General features: G+C 37.2%; 1 protein-coding gene across 1 annotated transcript; it reads right to left on the minus strand.

Moving 5' to 3' along the window:
* Nucleotides 1-3,031: 3,031 nt before the first annotated feature.
* Nucleotides 3,032-19,470, minus strand: nmnat3 (nicotinamide nucleotide adenylyltransferase 3). Its single transcript, XM_048162852.1, has 5 exons — nt 19,360-19,470; nt 17,967-18,109; nt 11,744-11,927; nt 8,333-8,406; nt 3,032-3,741 (listed from the first exon to the last, which is right to left on the minus strand). The coding sequence occupies exons 2-5, from the start codon at nt 18,073-18,075 to the stop codon at nt 3,347-3,349; spliced, it is 762 nt and encodes a 253-aa protein (XP_048018809.1). The 5' UTR covers nt 18,076-18,109; nt 19,360-19,470; the 3' UTR covers nt 3,032-3,346.
* Nucleotides 19,471-21,090: the final 1,620 nt, after the last annotated feature.

The raw sequence follows: 21,090 nt of genomic DNA on the forward strand, positions 1-21,090 counted from the left end.
GGAAATGGAAGAGGCAATGTTTGCTCTCCAAAGTGTAAAGGCTCTGTTATTTATCTTCCTTGTGACATTCAGCAAAAGTCAACAAATCTCAGACCTGCTGAACATAGACCTACAGCTCTGCAGTGATCTGGCAAATCTAACTCCTGCAGAGACAGGATAAATTCCTAAATCCCTCTCCACACATTACACTAGGAAACCATGGTCATGGATAATGCTCACTTTACACAAGACAAAATATGAAACCCCTCTAAAGCTGCTTTCACAGGCAAGAGGGAATTTTACTCTTTAGAGACATATTTCGCCACTTCTTGTGACTGGTCACATTTAAGGTTGCTTGGCAAAATTTTGAGGGCAAATTCAAATCAGAATCATGCAGATCCCAATAACGGAGTGTTTACAGTAAATTCCTACGGAAGTTGAGCTTCATGCTCGCGCGGTGCATTGTGGGATTGGCAGTGGACCGGAGAAAGCGTTGAGAGAGTCCGAGAGCGGCAAAAGTTTGGGAAATTCACAAATCTATGTGAATTTCAAGCGTAAAACGCAGTCAGCAGCCAATCGCTATGAGGTTCAGATAGTGACATCTGTCGTGAGAATTTAAAATATGCAAGTTTATGCTGGATTTAGTGCATAAATCATATTGTTTACACATTAGACACTTTGCACTTGTTATATACGTGTTAAATATTGCAGTTTGGATGCTTTCATTGTGATTATACTGACTGGGTTTACGAAAGTTTATAAAATTGACAGGATATCTTTACTTGCGGCATTTGAAAAACAAAGCTTGCCTATTTCTAAATGTAATTGCATGCATCTCTGATGATTATATTGCCCAATTATATTATATTTTATTACAACTGCAAAACGTCCAATGTGTAAACAATGATTTACACTAAATCCAGCATCCACTAAAATCCACATAAACGCACTAAAACCTGCATATTTTTAATGCTTAAGACGGATGTCATTACCTGAACTTCACAGCAATTGGCTGCCGACTGCATTTTTCACTTGATATTTGCATACAGTCAAGAGCTGCTCAACCTTTTGATGCTCTTGGCCACTCTCAATGCTTTCTCCGGTCCGCTGTCAATCCCACAATGAAATTGTGACAATTTTGCTGAAATTTCGCTAATGTGACCGCAACTTTTTAAACAACTTTTTAAAAAAGGTCCATCATCCATTACTAGTTTAGCAATGTATAAAGCACTGTTCAAGTCAAGTCAAGTCAAGTCAAATTTATTTATATAGCGCTTTTACAATTGGTAATTGTTTCAAAGCAGCTTTACATATTAGAAGCACAGAAAAAAGGGAAGTGGTTAAAAATAAGCTGTACAAACAAGCGTGGTAATATGTAACATATACAAGATGGTGCTACATTAAGCCAATGTCGGCTGACTCCCAGGGGTGGAAAAAACCCCCTAGGAGAAAAACCCAGCGTGCTAACACTGGGAAAAAAGTCCTAGGAGGGAAAAAACCCCTTGGAAGATATATATAATATATGTAAATGGATATGGAGATCAAAATCTGAATTATACATTTTTATTATAGAGATTAAAAATAGATTATATATAAATATATGTAAGCGGATACATATGTTTTCTCTGTTCACAGAGAAATCATTTTCAAACAAAGAAGCTTTCTGTTGGTCAATGTTGCGAATTCATGTTACCAACTTGAACTCAATCTATCGAAATCTGTGAAGGGAAATCTTTCGCCTTGACGGAATATTCGCGATTGCTTGGATTCCAATTGAAATGACTGGATTTCGCCCGTGAAAATTCGCGGAACAATGGTAAATGTGACCGCACCTTAAAGGTATAGACGTGGGGACATATTTATTGGGGGTGCTGGGCTTAATATTGTGGGGCGGTGCCATGGTGTGGGATTTAAAACAAAATCCTAATATTAAACAGCCCAACCACACTTCTTGTCAGACAGGGTGCATAAATGAATTTTTGCGAGACAGTCGTGAAACAGGGAGCTTTGTCCTGTAAGACGTAAGCAGTGTCCCTCATTTCATTTATGTCTGTAGGCTATTTATTTATTTATTTTATAATACTAAAAAATGCGATTGCTGTTTAAAAATCCATTTGTGCAGCTGTAATGTTCTAGCTAGAGCGGGGAAATAACCAGCCATTTACATGCATTTGTAGAGAGGGTTTTTTCTGCTGATAACGACAAAACTCGTTAAATACAGCTACACCAGCTAGGACTTGTTCTAGACACATGGATAACATCCTGATTAAACCTGTCAGATCCAACAAAAATACTGTTGCAAAACACTTTTATCAGAATTTTGTGTATATTTTTGTTAAAGCTTTTAAGTTATTAAGCAATATCTCACACAAGTTTTTCCTTTGTGTTTTATATAATGACCACTAGGAGGTGCTCTTAGCACAAAAAGTTAAGCTGCCAATGTCCCAATATGGCGCTAACATCTTGCGCTGATTCAGGACCCGAGTCTGTGCATTAGTGAGCATGAAGTGGAGTCGCGATATCAAGGTCCCGCCCACACTCACGCAGAATCAGTTAGTACAGTTTACTGCAGAACAACTCATTATGTTGGTCTGAAATAAACAGTTACGGAAATGTATAAATTAACGTTAAAGCTCCAATCTCCTCCCGAAGATACCGAAAAAAGTCTTTTGATGCCTCTGTGACTATTTCACTCAGAGAAACTGTCAATCTCAGCTGTCAATCATGATGTCACACTCCCCTTTTTATAGCATCAAATAATTAAATAAAACCAAACTTATTTAAAAAAAGGAACACTTGAACTTACATCAGCCTGATAAAAACTAAATTATGGGAAAAAAAAATATTTTAAGTGTAATTTGATTGTTTAGTTTGCTTCACGTCCCATTAGATTACATTAGGGGGTGGAGTTTATGACCTATACTGGGACCAGCCACTTGGGGGCGATCAAATGATTATAATTTTCACTTCACTTTTCAGGACACCAGATTTAACAGCATATAAAAGCAAAATAATCTTTAGAGTAATTTTATAAATAAAGGTGGAAAATTAATAAAATGTTGGAAGGCAAAACTTTATTTTTTATTTGTAGTGGCATCTTAAATTCCATCGCAGCTGTCGGCAGGGGGTGCTACGCCACCCCTATTTCCCGCAACCATGCTTAAAGGCCAATTCACACTGCACTGACAGACATGGATTGAACATGTTCAATCGGCGAAAACAACCAACCAACAGCAACAGATGCTGACAGGGGTAACACACTGATCCGACAAAACCCGACAGTGTCTGTCCCATTGGTCGGCGTTTGTCGGTTCAGTGCGAATTGGTCTTTACACCACCTCAGGCTATGGGTTCCCGACAGCTTACATCAGTCTTGTATTGCTTGCTTGGTAAGAGGTCTTAGTTTAATGTCTTTGTTCTTCATCTCACTGTCTTGGGTATAAAGGTTGTGCTCTTGTATGTAATCAATGACAGAGTCTGGCAAGAGATATTTAACACTGTGGCCCCTCCGTAGGGCTCGTCGGATCTCTGTAGCACTGATCTCATTGCGTACCCACTCCCGAACCAGGAAAATGCTCTGCCGGTGCCTGGACAACAAGTCGGACTCATGTATAGCCCGGTCTGGCTGCAGGCTACCGCGGCTCACGCAGACCAGTCCGAAGCGGCCCACCACCTCCTCGACATGATCGTCCCTCCACAAACCAGGCACCTTAAACGTGTCCAGGAAATCCGCTCCACAAAGAAGCTTCAACTGTGGCACGTCTGTAGGGGGGGAAATCGGTCACATTACTGATTGTATATTATTGTCATTTTCATCTTTTCAATGGTGATATAAATACTATTTGCTGTTATCAAAGATGGAGCAGAAGGGCAGCAGCAGCACTTCATCACAGAACTGTCAAGGTTGTCAAAAGAAGCGGTAACAAACTGACAACTGCTTATGAATCTGAATATAGTGCTTAACTTGAATGATAGCAGTGTACAGAGCCTAGGGCTTTCACAGAAACCATCATTTGGAAGACCTAAATCAGTGATATCTAAAAGAGATATTTTCTAAGTGCCAATTCATACAAAATCGCTTACAGCACCTTTTTTAATGAGTCTGTAATAAAAGAAACCAAGTGTTTCTGAACAATAGAAATGTGATTGCTCATTCACAGCTTTCAATTTTCAATTTCAATGTCATCATTTATTTACCCTCGTATCTTACAAGACCTGTTTTACTATCAGTGTTGGGGAAAGTTTTAAAAGTAATGCATTACAATATTGAGTTACTCTCTAAAAAATAACTAATAACTTTTCTCATCAGGGCTGGACTACTATAACAACAAAAAAGTTATATTTTTGGCAAATGCAAAGGTCCTTTCACACAAAAAGTGAAAAGAATAAGCCTGAAGGAAATGCAAATTCACTTCTGTACAGTAGAGGGCGCAGCTCAAACAAGTCTTTCAGCTGTGCTGCCATTCTGGAATACAGAAGAATAGGATGCAGGAGAAGTAAATGTGTAAATGTACGCTCGCATTTAGTCTAGAATAACCATCATGTTCACACAGCACACACGACGCCTCCGCACTTACTCCCAGGAGAGCTGTCAATCAATAAATGACAGCAATAAATTATTGAAAAAGTAACTCGGATATTTTGTTGTAAATTTAAAAGTAATGCGTTACTTTACTAGTAACTTGGAAAAAGTCATCTGATTACTTGTAATCAGTGTTCTAAATTAACACCCGCCAACCCGCCAAATGCGTTTTGGCGGGTGATAATAAAAACTTACTAGCCAGTTTGGCCGGTGATGCCCCCGTTTTATAGCTCGTTCAAAATAACCCGCAAATACATTGCAAAAAAGCCTGACCAACACTTGGTCGCGCGCGCGCCGCTACTTCATGAAGAATATCATCAATTATTAAAAGAAACATCGCTATTGGTTTCAACTTTTAAGGTAGTAACATACTATTCATGTTAAATTAAAGTAAGACGGTTATGTGTTTTATAACAGGGCTTAAACAAGGTGCGGGATTGTTTTGGACTATTTAAACGTCCTCAGTCACAAAGCAGCAATTTCCAGACTCGTCTCAACCGTATCACGAGGTGAAGGTACACTCAGATATGAATAAATAAAACAATTATAATAAAATAATAATACACTTGCAACTTAGTGCTTAAAATGAGTCTAAAATGCAGAATAACAGTTAAAAATAGGTAAACGTTTAAAAAGTTGTAATTTCTGTACAGTAGCCTAAAACAGCTCATGAAAATTAAAATATTAAATTCAATAATAAATGTTAAAAATATTTGTTAAATGCCATTTTATTTATCTTATCTCATATTTATGTTGTTTTAATTTTGTAATGTGATTTTTCAAAATAGTGTAATACTTTTTTAGTTAGGCTTGGTTAACAGTGTTATAGTTTTTTGGTGAATTGTATTAAAACCAGACCAAAAGTCCAAATAATAAAATTAAAGTAGTCTCAACTTATTAGGGTTAACAGTGAACAATTAAAAAACAAAAACATTCCAAAATGTATTGTCCCCGTTTTTATTAATAGTTAATAACAAATGAGATTTCGGTGATATTTTGACCACTCAAATAGGAAATGTCCATTTCAGAAATCTGGTCACCTTAGCATGTACGCGAAAGAAAAAACAAAACGAGCAATTTCGTGGTGGGAACTAATCATTTTAAAGTTGAGGCAGTATGTTGAGTGCAATGTTTGCACTTTCTGTGCATATTTTGTTGTTTGCATTGTACTTTATATGTGTTTTTCATGCCAACATGTTAATAAAATGATCAAATGCATTCAGTGGCACTCATAATTTCTCTTATTTTCACCGGAAAAAAAAAAAAAAATTGGCTAGTGGAAATTCTGATTGGCTGGTAACTTTAGAAAGTTACCAGCCACATTGGCTGGTGATCAAAAAAGTTAATTTAGAACCCTGCTTGTAATGCGTTACCCCCAACACTATAATTTTGTTTTACATCCTGCGTTACAGACAGTGTTGTTAATGTTAACTATTAAAAATTATTTTCAAATCAAAATTGTATTAAAGCTATACAGAAATATTATTCAAATTATTTTAAAAAGGAAAAAACTAATAAAAATGACAAAAGCATATAACAAACTTACTAAAAAAGAAAAATGAAAATATACAAATAAAAGCTAGAAGTCAAAACAAGCCAAATTTATTTATACAGCGCTTTATACAATACAGATCATTTCATAGCAGCTTCACAGTAAAAACCAGGAAAATAACAAATGTTAATGTTGCAAAAATTCATCAACTTTGAAAAAACTTCAATTTCAGCTGTAAAGCAGCTTTACAAAAGACAATAGTGTCAATATTCATTTTAATGCGGTGTCAATAGTGATACGCCCATGTCATGTTTATATCTTTCTTTCTTCAGTCGAAAAGAAATGAAGGTTTTTGAGGAAAACATTCCAGGATTTTCACTGGGGTTCAAAGGGTTGAAGGTCGAATGTCAGTTTCAGTGCAGCTTCAAAGAGCTCTACATGATCCCAGACGAGGAATAAGAGTCTTATCTAATGAAACAATCAGTCATTTTATAAAAAAAAAAAAAATGTATACTTTTTAACCACAAATGCTCATCTTGCACTGCTCTACGATGCGCCACGCATGACGTAATCACGTTACAAAGGTCACACGTGGCGTATTTTGTGGTTAAACAGTGTATACATTTTTATTTTATTTTTTTTAAATTACCAATTGTTTCTCTAGATAAGACACTTATTCCTCGTCTGGGATCGTGTAGAGCTCTTTGAAGCTGCACTGAAACTTCAACCCGTTGTGAAGTCCAATATATGGAGAATAATCCTGAAATGTATTCATCAAAAACCTTCATTTCTTTTCGACTGAAGAAAGAAAGATATGAACATCTTGAATGAGGGCACATGAGGGTAAGTAAATTACTTGTAAGTAAATTATCAGGAAATTTTAATTCAGAAGTGAACTAATCCTTTAATAGCACATAAGCAATAAGTATAATAGTATCTGCAGTGTTAGAGCGATACTGTACCAACCAACAAAGTATGCCAAATTATCATAACCTTCTGCATCCTCCCTAACTCTGGAGTACTGGAAAATGCACTGTGGAAATTGTGCACTTATTTTGCGCCTGTTAACTGATTTGCATATTTCCTTTAATGTGTCATTTGCTAATACAATCAAAAAAACAATGCTTTCCCAGTCTTTTTTAAAACGTTACGGTGGCTCACACAAAATGATATATTTGACACTTGCATGAAAACCTGCAAAAACTCTCTTGTTCTTTTCTCAACGCTTCATTAGAAATCATTTCATGGCCAGCAATGCTAGGGCTCGACCTCAGCAGTGATATTTACAGCATATGAAAGAATCAATAGTATGCTTTTAACTCTAATTCTCTCGCTATAACATATGTCTCTGAGCTGGCTTTTGTTTAATCAGACATGAATTGCAGGGGGCAGGGAATGAACCTTGCAGGCCCACTAAAGCTCTTTATTTCTCCTCCGTGTGACTAAACTTAGACCTAAAGCGATGTATGTGCACACTGCATGGAGCTGGGGAAACACCACCCTCTTCAGACTTACTCTAATAATGAATACATTCATGAAAACACAGTAATTAAAAGCATTGTGCACATTTCAATACAAACACTAATATTTCCAGACAATCATAAATGGCTTCATTTAGCAAGCGCCAAATTTCTCTGCATCGCCTAAACGGGTCTTGCACGAAGGCAATTTTAATAAAAAATAATCCCTGTGATAATTCAACATGAAATATAAAATTAAACGGATCCCTTTCTGAAAAAGCCAATGATTTTCAACATCTTTTAGGTTCATTCCAAATGGATATGTTTATTTATCATTGTAACAGAAGGATGAGGAGGAGTTCCTTTATGTTATCTTCAGTTTACTTAGTCAAAACAAGGGGTTTGCAAAGAATCAAGGCATCCTGTGAAAGGTTTTAAGATAACAGGGTTTTTCGTGTGCATGTGTTCTATCATTCTTGGCACTTGTCTTGTTTTAAAGTTGTCCTGGCTATTAATCTCAGCTTCATTTATAGTCTGAGCACGCCTGTCTTAAGCCCAGTCACCCTGTGGAGGGTATTAGACTTCATTAGCATGCTCCTCTACAACACCCCCAAATAAAAGCACTGTTAAAAAAGAGCGCTTGTGCTGGCCAGAGAGAAGACAACAACCTGTTTTAAATGCACCGGACTTATCTAAAGCGATTAGCAAAGACAGAAAATGCTCTGTTGGGCCGGAGAAGAGGCTCAGAGGAAACCGAATTGTGTTGAGAGGTTTCTGTGGCAATTTACAAAGACATACTGAGAGGTGGGCGGGGCTTACCAGAGGATGGTCGCTCGTTTGTGGGCGGGGCCTTGCTGTGGTGGTACTGAGCAGCTATGCGGCCATAGTGGTACCTGTGTTCAGAGAGATAAGCAACAGTGAGCATGAATGGCTATACTGTTTAAGTAATCAGCTTATGAACATGGGAGAAGCTTTACATTCTCTCTGAATTACATGAACCTAAAGATTTGCATCTTAACTTCTCCAATCTCTCACAAGAGACTGTAATCAGCTTTGGTGTTGTGTAGGAGTGTGTAACCATTACAGGGAGATATTTACTGAGTTAACAACAGCTGTTAAAAAATATATATATATATATATATATATATATATATATATATATATATATATATATATATATATATATATATATATATATATATATATATCGCCCCCATGTACACTACCAGTCAAAAGTTGGAAACATTACTATTTTTATTTTTTTTGAACAAAGTCTCTTATGCTCATTAAGGCTGCATTTATTTCATAATAAATACAGAAAAAAACATCAATATTGTGAAATATTATTACAATTTAAAATTATGGTTTTCTATTTTGATATACATTAAAATATAATTTATTCCTGTGATCACAGCTGAATTTTCAGCATCATTACTCCAGTCTTCAGTGTCACATGATCCTTCAGAAATCATTATAATATGATGATTTATTATCAATGTTGGAAACAGTTGTGCTGCTTAATATTATTTTATAACCTGTGAAACTTTTTCAGGATTCTTTGATGAATAAAAAGTTAAAAAATATCAGCATTTATTTAAAATAGAAATCTTTTGTAACAATATACACTACCGTTCAAAAGTTTGGGCTCAGTAATTTTTTTTCTTTTTTTTTTTTTTGAAAGAAATGAATACTTTTATTCAGCACGGATGTGTTAAATTGATCAAAAGTGATAGTAAAGATTTATATTGTTAGAAAAGATTTATATTTTGAATAAATGCTGTTCTTTTTAACCTTTTATTCATCAATGAATCCTGAAAAAAGTATCACAGGTTCCAAAATAATATTAAGCAGCACAACTGTTTTCAACATTGATAATAATCAGCATATTATAATGATTTCTGAAGGATCATGTGACACTGAAGACTGGAGTAATGATGCTGAAAATTCAGATTTGATCACAGGAATAAATTATTATGAAATAAATGCAGTCTTAATGAGCATAAGAGACTTTGTTCAAAAACATTAATAATAGTAATGTTTCCAAACTTTTGACTGGTAGTGTATGTGAGTGTTTAATGTATAAAGTGAACAGTGGACATTAGGGTATAAGAGCAACTAAGGGTGTTCGTCATTCAGAATTGAGTTGCGAATGCCTTTTAAAAAATCTTAATTGAGGTAGCTGAAAAGATGGATTTTTTTTTTATTTTAAGAAATGCCTTGAAAACTTGAGTGTTTATAGGGCAGATGGATGGATGGATGGATGGATGGATGGATGGATGGATGGATGGACGGATGCATGGACATTTTCCTGTGATGTCAAAGCTGAATGTTCAGCATCATTACTCCAGTCTTCAGTGTCACATGATCCTTCAGAAATCATTCTAATATGATGATTTGCTGCTCAAGAAACATTTCTGATTATCATCAGTGTTGAAAACAGTTGCTGCTCAATATTTTTTCAAGATTCATAGATGAACAGAAAGTTTAAAAGAAAACAAGTTTTAAGGAGAAAATACTCAGCAATGGTGTTGACTAATATTTTTAATCAAATCATGTGCAAACTCATATTAAAACACCACACAGACATATAAACAACATTAAAAATGACTTTCACTACAGGGGGACTTTAAAAAAATCTTTCTGACCTCAAACTTTTGAATGGTAAATGGATAGACGAAGACATATAGATGGATGTTTTCCTCCCCAAATATCATTGCTGGATACAAGCAATGCTGGAAGAACTTGGCCAAAAGAAGGTATCTTATAAGATGTCTACTTTTTGCAATTTCTTAATGAGTGCACCTTAAAATGCTGCCTACATAGGCTGCAGTGCTCACTGAGGTTTAGAACAGAGCCTGTATGCAACAATAGGTGCGTCCCAATTCACGTACTTATGCACTATTCTATGACATTTTTAAGTATAAATAGTGTAAGTAGTGCGTTCACACTGAAAATTCCAAAAAGAAAAAAGCACACTTTAAATTCCCGGATGATGCACTGGAATGTTGAACACTTCATGCACTGTCAGACTCTGATGTTAAATGACAAAATAAGCTTATGCAATTCACGCACTACATGGATGAGTACGTAGTGTATAAGTGCATAGTGTATAGTGCATCATTTGGGATGCAACTTATGTCCTTTAAAATCGCAAAAACTCAACTTGGTAATTCAACACATAGGTCAACTGCAAGGGCACACAAGCAATTGTGAATTTTGTCCAGTTGTGCCAAGAAGTAAATTACGAAACAAGAAAGACAAAGCCCTGGCACAGGCCCCTGGCGCAAAAGCAGCCATCCTCTTTCCTGGCATCTGAGTATTAATTAGCCACCTAAGGGCATAGCTAGCAGTTAAAAATATTTGAGAGCTCAGAGGGGTCTTAAACAGTCTCTTGTTCTCACTTAAGGGATTCAAGAGGAGGAATGGCCCATCAAGGCAAAAAGAGGGGACAAGAATTTGGCATGGGCGCAAAATGAAAACCACTAGCAGCCAAATACTAAAGGATGACAGGGTGTTTCGTATTTTCTGAGGCAGAATCCGAGGAGAATGGAAACCGTGGATCTTATGATGGATAGAAGGACTGGAATGAGTCACGTCAGCGCCTGGCTATTTGATATCTCATACACCGGGAATTTAAGGATTCGGCTCCTATAAAGTTTTGGCTTTAGCTCAGCTCTGAAATTTCTAAGATGACAGTGAGTTTGTAAAGTCTTTCATAGAGGGTGATGCAAGGTGAATTCACAGATATAATGACAATGTGGAATATTTCTACAGTAAAGAGCAAATATCTATATTCTATACCTGCTTTTCAGTCTGACAACGTGTTATTCTTGTATATAATGCACTATATAAATGAGAATTCATATGTGAGATAGAAGACTCTTTACATCAGTTCATTAAAGTGAAGGATAAGTCAACATCAGTCGTAACTATATGGCGTATCATATTATTTCATATTAATAACACCAGAAAAAAAAAATTGAACACTGCTTTTGAAGTGCTTTTCATCAAAGATGACTCTAGCTCTGAACCTCAGAGCATTTCCTGCGATAATGGAGATGCAATCAGGATTTAGCACCCTATCTGTCAAAACCGGTTAATGTTTCCTTTTCAGTCAGTGTCCTAGTTGTGTTAAAAGACTCCAAAAAGTTTCTTGTCTCATCAAACTTTTGACAGGATAAAGGATTCACATTAGTCATGGTAAGAAGCCAAGATACTGCATATATTCACCTCATGGTCACCGCAGTCTCTGTCCAATCCACCTGCTGGCTCTCCCAGTCATCTACGGAAACCCAGTCAGAGCTCTGCAGGGCCAGTCTTGCCATAGCAAGTCTGTGTTTCGAAGCAACAAGACCCTGTTTACCATAACTATCACCGACAGGAGATACAATGCCACCCACCACACGATACAGACCTGCGAGATGGAAAAAGACAAAATATCTGACCCAAATTGAGTCAAATACATCATTATCAGATGTCAAATATAAAGCATGCCACAGTTCCTGTAGCTCAAACAGTATAGCAATGCCAATAACATGGGCTCGATTCCTAGGAAATGCATGAAATGATAAAATGTAAACCATGAATGTAATACACCTCTTTTGGGTTAAAGGTGCAGTAAGCGATTTCTGAGAAACACTGTTGAAAGTGGATCGGACTGAGCAGCACAACACACTTGTAGCTAATCAGCAGTAGGGGGCGTGTCCACTCAAGATGGGGAGGAAAGAGAGTGAGCCAATCAGCAGTAGGAGGCGTGTCCTCTCATGATGGAGGAAAGTGAGCCAGTCAGCAGTAGGGGGCATGTCCACTCATGATGGGGAGGAGAGAGAGCCGATCAGCAGTAGGGGTGTGTCCACTTATGATGGAGGAAAGTGAGCCAGTCAGCAGTAGGGGGCGTGTCCACTCATGATGGGGGAAAGTGAGCCAGTCAGCAGTAGGGGGCGTGTCCTCTCATGATGGAGGAAAGTGAGCCAGTCAGCAGTAGGGGGCGTGTCCACTTATGATGGAGGAAAGTGAGCCAGTCAGCAGTAGGGGGCGTGTCCACTCATGATGGGGAGGAGAGAGAGCCGATCAGCAGTAGGGGTGTGTCCACTCATGATGGGGAGGAGAGAGAGCCGATCAGCAGTAGGGGTGTGTCCACTTATGATGGAGGAAAGTGAGCCAGTCAGCAGTAGGGGGCGTGTCCACTCATGATGGGGGAGGAGAGAGAGTGAGTCAATCAGCAGTAGGGGGCGTATCCACTCATGATGGAGGAGGAGAGTGATTCAATCAGCAGTAGGGGTGTGTCCACTTATGATGGAGGAAAGTGAGCCAGTCAGCAGTAGGGGGCGTGTCCACTCATGATGGAGGAGGAGAGAGAGTGAGCCAATCGGTAGTAGGAGGTGTGTCCACTCATGATGGAGGAGGAGAGAGAGTGAGCCAATCGGTAGTAGGAGGTGTGTCCACTCATGATGGGGAGGAGAGAGAGCCAATCAGCAGTAGGGGGCGTGTCCACTCATGATGGGGAGGAGAGAGAGCCGATCAGCAGTAGGGGTGTGTCCACTTATGATGGAGGAAAGTGAGCCAGTCAGCAGTAGGGGGCGTGTCCACTCATGATGGGGGAGGAGAGAGAGTGAGTCAATCAGCAGTAGGGGGCGTGTCCACTCATGATGGAGGAGGAAAGTGAGCCAGTCAGCAGTAGGGGGCGTGTCCACTCATGATGGGGGAGGAGAGAGAGTGAGTCGATCAGCAGTAGGGGGTGTGTCCACTCATGATGGAGGAGGAGAGTGATTCAATCAGCAGTAGGGGTGTGTCCACTCATGATGGAGGAAAGTGAGCCAGTCAGCAGTAGGGGGCGTGTCCACTCATGATGGGGGAGGAGAGAGAGTGAGTCGATCAGCAGTAGGAGGTGTGTCCACTCATGATGGAGGAGGAGAGTGATTCAATCAGCAGTAGGGGTGTGTCCACTCATGATGGAGGAAAGTGAGCCAGTCAGCAGTAGGGGGCGTGTCCACTCATGATGGGGGAGGAGAGAGAGTGAGTCAATCAGCAGTAGGGGGCGTATCCACTCATGATGGGGGAGGAGAGTGATTCAATCAGCAGTAGGGGTGTGTCCACTTATGATGGAGGAAAGTGAGCCAGTCAGCAGTAGGGGGCGTGTCCACTCATGATGGAGGAGGAGAGAGAGTGAGCCAATCGGTAGTAGGAGGTGTGTCCACTCATGATGGGGAGGAGAGAGAGCCAATCAGCAGTAGGGGGCGTGTCCACTCATGATGGGGAGGAGAGAGAGCCGATCAGCAGTAGGGGTGTGTCCACTTATGATGGAGGAAAGTGAGCCAGTCAGCAGTAGGGGGCGTGTCCACTCATGATGGGGGAGGAGAGAGAGTGAGTCAATCAGCAGTAGGGGGCGTGTCCACTCATGATGGAGGAGGAAAGTGAGCCAGTCAGCAGTAGGGGGCGTGTCCACTCATGATGGGGGAGGAGAGAGAGTGAGTCGATCAGCAGTAGGGGGTGTGTCCACTCATGATGGAGGAGGAGAGTGATTCAATCAGCAGTAGGGGTGTGTCCACTCATGATGGAGGAAAGTGAGCCAGTCAGCAGTAGGGGGCGTGTCCACTCATGATGGGGGAGGAGAGAGAGTGAGTCGATCAGCAGTAGGAGGTGTGTCCACTCATGATGGAGGAGGAGAGTGATTCAATCAGCAGTAGGGGTGTGTCCACTCATGATGGAGGAAAGTGAGCCAGTCAGCAGTAGGGGGCGTGTCCACTCATGATGGGGAGGAGAGAGAGTGAGCCAATCGGCAGTAGGGGGCGTATCCACTCATGATGGGGGAGGAGAGTGATTCAATCAGCAGTAGGGGTGTGTCCACTCATGATGGAGGAAAGTGAGCCAGTCAGCAGTAGGGGGCGTGTCCACTCATGATGGGGGAGGAGAGAGAGTGAGTCGATCAGCAGTAGGGGTGTGTCCACTCATGATGGAGGAGGAGAGTGATTCAATCAGCAGTAGGGGTGTGTCCACTCATGATGGAGGAAAGTGAGCCAGTCAGCAGTAGGGGGCGTGTCCACTCATGATGGGGAGGAGAGAGAGTGAGCCAATCGGCAGTAGGGGGCGTATCCACTCATGATGGGGGAGGAGAGTGATTCAATCAGCAGTAGGGGTGTGTCCACTTATGATGGAGGAAAGTGAGCCAGTCAGCAGTAGGGGGCGTGTCCACTCATGATGGGGGAGGAGAGAGAGTGAGCCAATCGGTAGTAGGAGGTGTGTCCACTCGTGATGGGGAGGAGAGAGAGTGAGCCAATCGGCAGTAGGGGGCGTGTCCACTCATGATGGAGGAGGAAAGAGAGTGAGGAAGAGGGAGATTTAAAAGACTGTAGAAAGAGAGATGGCTGAGAGACATTACAAAAAAGAAAAGCTCAGAGGAATATCACGGGAAAAAGAAGGGTTATGATCAGACAAGAGCTTTAGGACCCGCGTTAATATTAGAAAAGCTTTCCAGTGCTGGAGAGACCTGAGCGGGAAGGCCTGAAAGCAGACTCTGAGGTTGTGTTGTTCCTGATCCATATGTGAATAACACTGGTTTTGCTGTTTTACAGAAGATAAGCTGTTGTTGTAATGTTTGCTGTAGGAACAGTTTTGAGTGTCATTGTTTTTCCTTGTTGTTCGCTCAAGCATTATTTTGATTTGCTTCAGCTATGATAAAGAGACATCAATTCTTGCACTGCATGTTTGTGCATTTTAGGGGTGGGGCAATGAAGGGAGGGGCGTTGGTTTGGGTTGATTTCAAATATCAACAGTGTATCAATCTCTTACTGCAAATATCAATCGCTTACTGCACCTTTAAAGCATCTGCTTTAAATGTAAATAAGTGGATTATTAAATAGACATTGATTCCTTTTCTAAGTGCAACAGCCCTACAAAAGCTTCCAAGTCACTGCATACAAATTAACACAGGCTTTGCATACACAGGCAGACTCTAATGAGTAGCTGAATGCTTAATGTTTTTGCCAAATAATGTTCTAATTTTGCAGAGTCAAGATGAATTCACATCACCCTGCAATTGTTTGCATTTTCTCATTTAGCTGCTCATGCAAAAAATTATAAAACAGAAATTATCAATAAAATTAAGTTTTAAAAGTCTGTTTTAATTTTTCATAAAAATGGCAATGAACCAAAAACAAGTCTCCAGACACTCTTGAGGTAATATAATATGCAAGCTATTTGGCAACTTGTCATGCTATTTTTGAAAGTACTGGAGTACACTTTGTACAGTAAATAAACACAAGCAAAAACATCAGTGTGCCAGCACCTTGTTGAGGCCGTTGAGAGGTGCAGTTACATCATGTCTGCACTGCAAGCTAGCGGTGCAACACAACAAAATGTTCCAACTCTAATCTAACTTAAAATGCTTGCTTGCATTGTAGATTCAATGTTTGAGCAGCTACAAAGCCTTTTGCTTGTAATCGTTGCGTATGAGCTTATGCAAGTACATTTTCACAGGTCAGCTGATGTATCTAATGCAAAAGCACTGCTAAGAGCATTAAACATTTACATTTTGCATTTGTCGCTCATTCCTCACAGCCTTATATATATATATATATATATATACAGTACAGTTCAAAAGTTTGGAACCACTAAGATTTTTAATGTTTTTAAAAGAAGTTTCATCTGCTCACCAAGGCTACATTTATTTAATTAAAAATACAGTAAAAACAGTAATATTGTGAAATATTATTACAATTTAAAATAACTGTGTACTATTTAAATATATTTGACAAAGTAATTTATTCCTGTGATGCAAAGCTGAATTTTCAGCATCATTACTCCAGTCTTCAGTGTCACATGATCCTTCAGAAATCATTCTAATATGCTGATCTGCTGCTCAAGAAACCTTTATGATTATTTTCAATGTTGAAAACAGTTGTGTACTTTTTTTTTCAGGATTCCTTGATGAATAGAAAGTTCAAAAGAACAGCATTTATCTGAAATACAAAGCTTCTGTAGCATTATACACTACCGTTCAAAAGTTTGGGGTCAGTAAGAATTTTTATTTTTATTTTTTTGAAAAGAAATTAAAGAAATGAATACTTTTATTCAGCAAGGATGCATTAAATCAATCAAAAGTGGCAGTAAAGACATTTATAATGTTACAAAAGATTAGATTTCAGATAAACACTGTTCTTTTGAACTTTCTATTCATCAAATAATCCTGAAAAAAAATATTGTACACAAATATTTTGTACAATTGTACACATTAAATGTTTCTTGAGCAGCAAATCAGCATATTAGAATGATTTCTGAAGGATCATGTGACACTGAAGACTGGAGTAATGATGCTGAAAATTCAGCTTTGCCATCACAGGAATAAATTACTTTGTGAAATATATTCAAATAGAAAACAGTTATTTTAAATTGTAATAATATTTCACAATATTACTGTTTTTTACTGTATTTTTAATTAAATAAATGTAGCCTTGGTGAGCAGACGAAACTTCTTTTAAAAACATTAAAAATCTTAGTGGTTCCAAACTTTTGGACTGTACTGTATATATATATATATATATATATATATATATATATATATATAAATAAATAAATAAATAAAAGTCTCTGAATAAAATAAATATGTATTCAATAACAGGTTTAGACAAGGGTTATTATAGCAAAAATATTTTTTGTTAATTTAAATTAAGCCAAAATAAAATAAATAATAAATATTAGTTGAAAAACGTAAACTAAACTAAAATTAAAAATGTTGCCATGACCTTTAACTGGAATAAGTTTAAGTTGAAGCACTAACTTAACTGTAAATAACTAAAACTGAAATAAAAATAAATGAAACAAAAATAGGAATATTTAAAAAAAAATGATAATAAAAATAACAAAAGTGTGGAAGCTTGTTTCTACCACTGAATAAAAAATAGATAATTGCATTTTTACCTCACAATTCAGACTTTTTTTTCTAGCAATTGCAAGTTTACATCTTGCAATTCTAACTTTTTTCTCAGAATTTTGAGATATAAACTCGCAATTGCAAGTTATAAAGCCCAATTAATATTTTTAATAAAAAAATTAATTAAAAAGTCAGCCCTCAATTCTGACATTTTCTCGCAATTCTGACTTTATAAATCACATTTGTGAGTTTATATCTCACTCGCAATTCTGATTTTTTTTTCTAGAAAGTCAGAATTATAACTAAGTGACTAAAATGTAAACTAAAATTAAGATGAAAACTACAAATAAAAAATAAAAGCTAATTTAAAATATTAACAAAAGTATAATAAACTCAAATAAAAACTAAATTAACACTTTAGACATACTTCAGACTAGAATTAAACAAAAATAAATCAAAATGCAGTTATATAACAACAGAAATCACTTCAATGCGACAGGCCCAGAGGGACAGTGGAAAGGAGGCCAGTTTTGGCCTGATAACAGATGATGGCCAGTTTCAAGTAAATGAACAGGTGGAACCAACCCGTCTGGTGCATGTGGTCTCTGGCCAGCTCAAATAGCCGCATGTGCTGGTGGGTAATGGGATTGAAAGAGCCACAGGCCAGCAAAACCAGAGGAATACGGCCAGCCATTTCAGTGTCTCACACCATAGTATACTGGAGAACACTACAATAAAGAAAAATCTTAATCACAAAGCAGCCAACATTTGCAATATGGTTTGCGGTGAAATGGGAGAACTATTTAGGAACAAATTATGTGATCTATGCATATTTGAGACAATCAAGCAGGATTAATGAGATGACGACATAAAGCACAATACTTAATACCAAATATGCTACAGTACCATGCCTGAACTGGACTTTACTCTCTTTGCAATGAATTATGAATAAAAACATGTTTTTTAATTGTTTTGGCTCCTATACTATTATTATATTAATTATGATTATGCTTGCAGGTCAAATTCCTTTAAAAATATCACACTATGAAAAAAAGAAACTATTGCAAAAAGCAAAACAGTATAACAATATTATGACTTTGATTTCATGCTTAAATGTGAAGTGTCTAAGGCTAATCATTGTGATGTTTTGTACATATGTGATGATGCTGTTAATGATGCTGTCAACCACATTTCTATCTTTAATACCTGAGGAATCCCTCATCGCACACTGAGAAGCTTTAGTTACTTAAATGTTGTGATAAATAGGCTGTTTTGTAAGCATTGGACTCCTTCAATTTGTTTGTCAAGTCAAGCCAAAGTATACAGAGCAACAAGTGCAAATTACACACTGGACAAGCCACTCTTTGATGACAAAATTACACTGTCTAAACCATACTCTGTAAACATACAACTATTATTTATTAAAATAATAAGTAAACAGATGGATGCAGAATACATATTGTGTAAATTCCTGACAACAAAAATATGTGTATGTGTGTTTAATTATGTAGGGGTTACAAAATAGGGAAAAAATAGGACATAACACAATGTGAACAGGTCAGAATGACCAAACAAGAACACCTAAAGTGACTTAAAAACACAAAAGAAATCTGTAAAAGCTGGCCATGTGAATGAAAAGATGGAGTAGTTGTGGCATCCATGGTACAATGGAAAACTGTAGTAGTTGTGGCATCCATGGCACAATCATAGGGCATTGATGATATCAGATGCTATATTGATATACGTTGACACTGAATGAAATTACTATAATTCAGATAACACTCAAAGGCACTTCAATAGCACTACCACATCAAAAAACATAAGGTCAGTACAGTTTGGATATCAGCAAAATCACTAACAGTAAACTTGAGAGCTTCTAGTAAACGGCTAACACGGCTTTAATTTAATTCATGACTTAGACAGCTGCCGTTATCCGACAAAGAAGCAATTAAACTAAATATTTAAGGTAAATGTGTACCTTATCCAAAGATTTCCTCCAAGTTTATGCAAATGCTACATGCTATATCGTTAGCCATATGTTACACTATTAACGTCCCCCAGAACATTGAGATAGAAAAACACAGTTCCTATCTATAGGGCGTCAGCGGCCACTAGTGGCGATGACAGAAGGGGTCATATGGCAAGCCGTTTTGACTTTTATTCATTCTCAGGATATGAATTCTTGATATCAACAATTCAATTCTTGATATCAGGAATTACATTTCCACTAGCAACAATGTTAATTCTTGATATCAACAATTCAATTCTTGATATCTGTAATTGTATTTTCACTAGGGAAATGTCACCATAGAATTTCAAATTCAATTGTTGATATCAATAATTGATTTCTTACTAGTTGAAATTCCAATTTCACATATCAGAAATACAGTACTTACTAGTAAAAATGCTAATTTTTGATATCAATATGCAGTTGTCACTAGTTGAAATGTCTATTCTTGATATCAACAATTGAATTGCTACTAGTAAAAATGGTAGATAGTTTTGATATCTGAAAATGCATTTCTGATATTAATATCAATAATTCAGTTCTTGATATCAACAATTCAGCTCTTGATATCAACAATTAAGTTCTTGATATCAACAATTAAGTTCTTGATATCAACAATTCAGTTCTTAATATCAACAATTCAGCTCTTGATATCAACAATTAAGTTCTTGATATCAACAATTAAGTTCTTGATATCAACAATTCAGTTCTTGATATCAACAATTCACTTCTTGATATCAACAATTCACTTCTTGATATCAACAATTCACTTCTTGATATCAACAATTCACTTCTTAATATCAACAATTCAGTTCTTGATATCGACAATTCACTTCTTGATATAAACAATTCACTTCTTGATATCAACAATTCACTTCTTGATATCAACAATTCACTTCTTGACATCAACAATTCACTTCTTGACATCATCAATTCAGTTCTTGATATCAACAATTCACTTCTTGATATAAACAATTCACTTCTTGATATAAACAATTCACTTCTTGATATCAACAATTCAGTTCTTGATATCAACAATTCACTTCTTAATATCAACAATTCAGTTCTTGATATCATCAATTCAGTTCTTGATATCAACAATTCAGCTCTTGATATCAACAATTCACTTCTTGATATAAACAATTTAGTTCTTGATATCAACAATTCAGCTCTTGATATCAACAATTCACTTCTTGATATCAACAATTCACTTCTTGATATCAACAATTCACTTCTTGATATAAACAATTCACTTCTTGATATAAACAATTCACTTCTTGATATCAACAATTCACTTCTTGATATCAACAATTCACTTCTTAATATCAACAATTCACTTCTTGATATAAACAATTCACTTCTTGATATAAACAATTCACTTCTTGATATCAACAATTCACTTCTTGACATCAACAATTCAGTTCTTGATATCAACAATTCACTTCTTGATATAAACAATTCACTTCTTGATATAAACAATTCACTTCTTGATATCAACAATTCAGTTCTTGATATCAACAATTCACTTCTTGATATCAACAATTCAGTTCTTGATATCATCAATTCAGTTCTTGATATCAACAATTCAGCTCTTGATATCAACAATTCACTTCTTGATATAAACAATTTAGTTCTTGATATCAACAATTCAGCTCTTGATATCAACAATTCACTTCTTGATATCAACAATTCACTTCTTGA

Source organism: Megalobrama amblycephala, linkage group LG17 (genome assembly GCF_018812025.1).
Source record: "Megalobrama amblycephala isolate DHTTF-2021 linkage group LG17, ASM1881202v1, whole genome shotgun sequence".
Taxonomy (NCBI): domain Eukaryota; kingdom Metazoa; phylum Chordata; class Actinopteri; order Cypriniformes; family Xenocyprididae; genus Megalobrama; species Megalobrama amblycephala.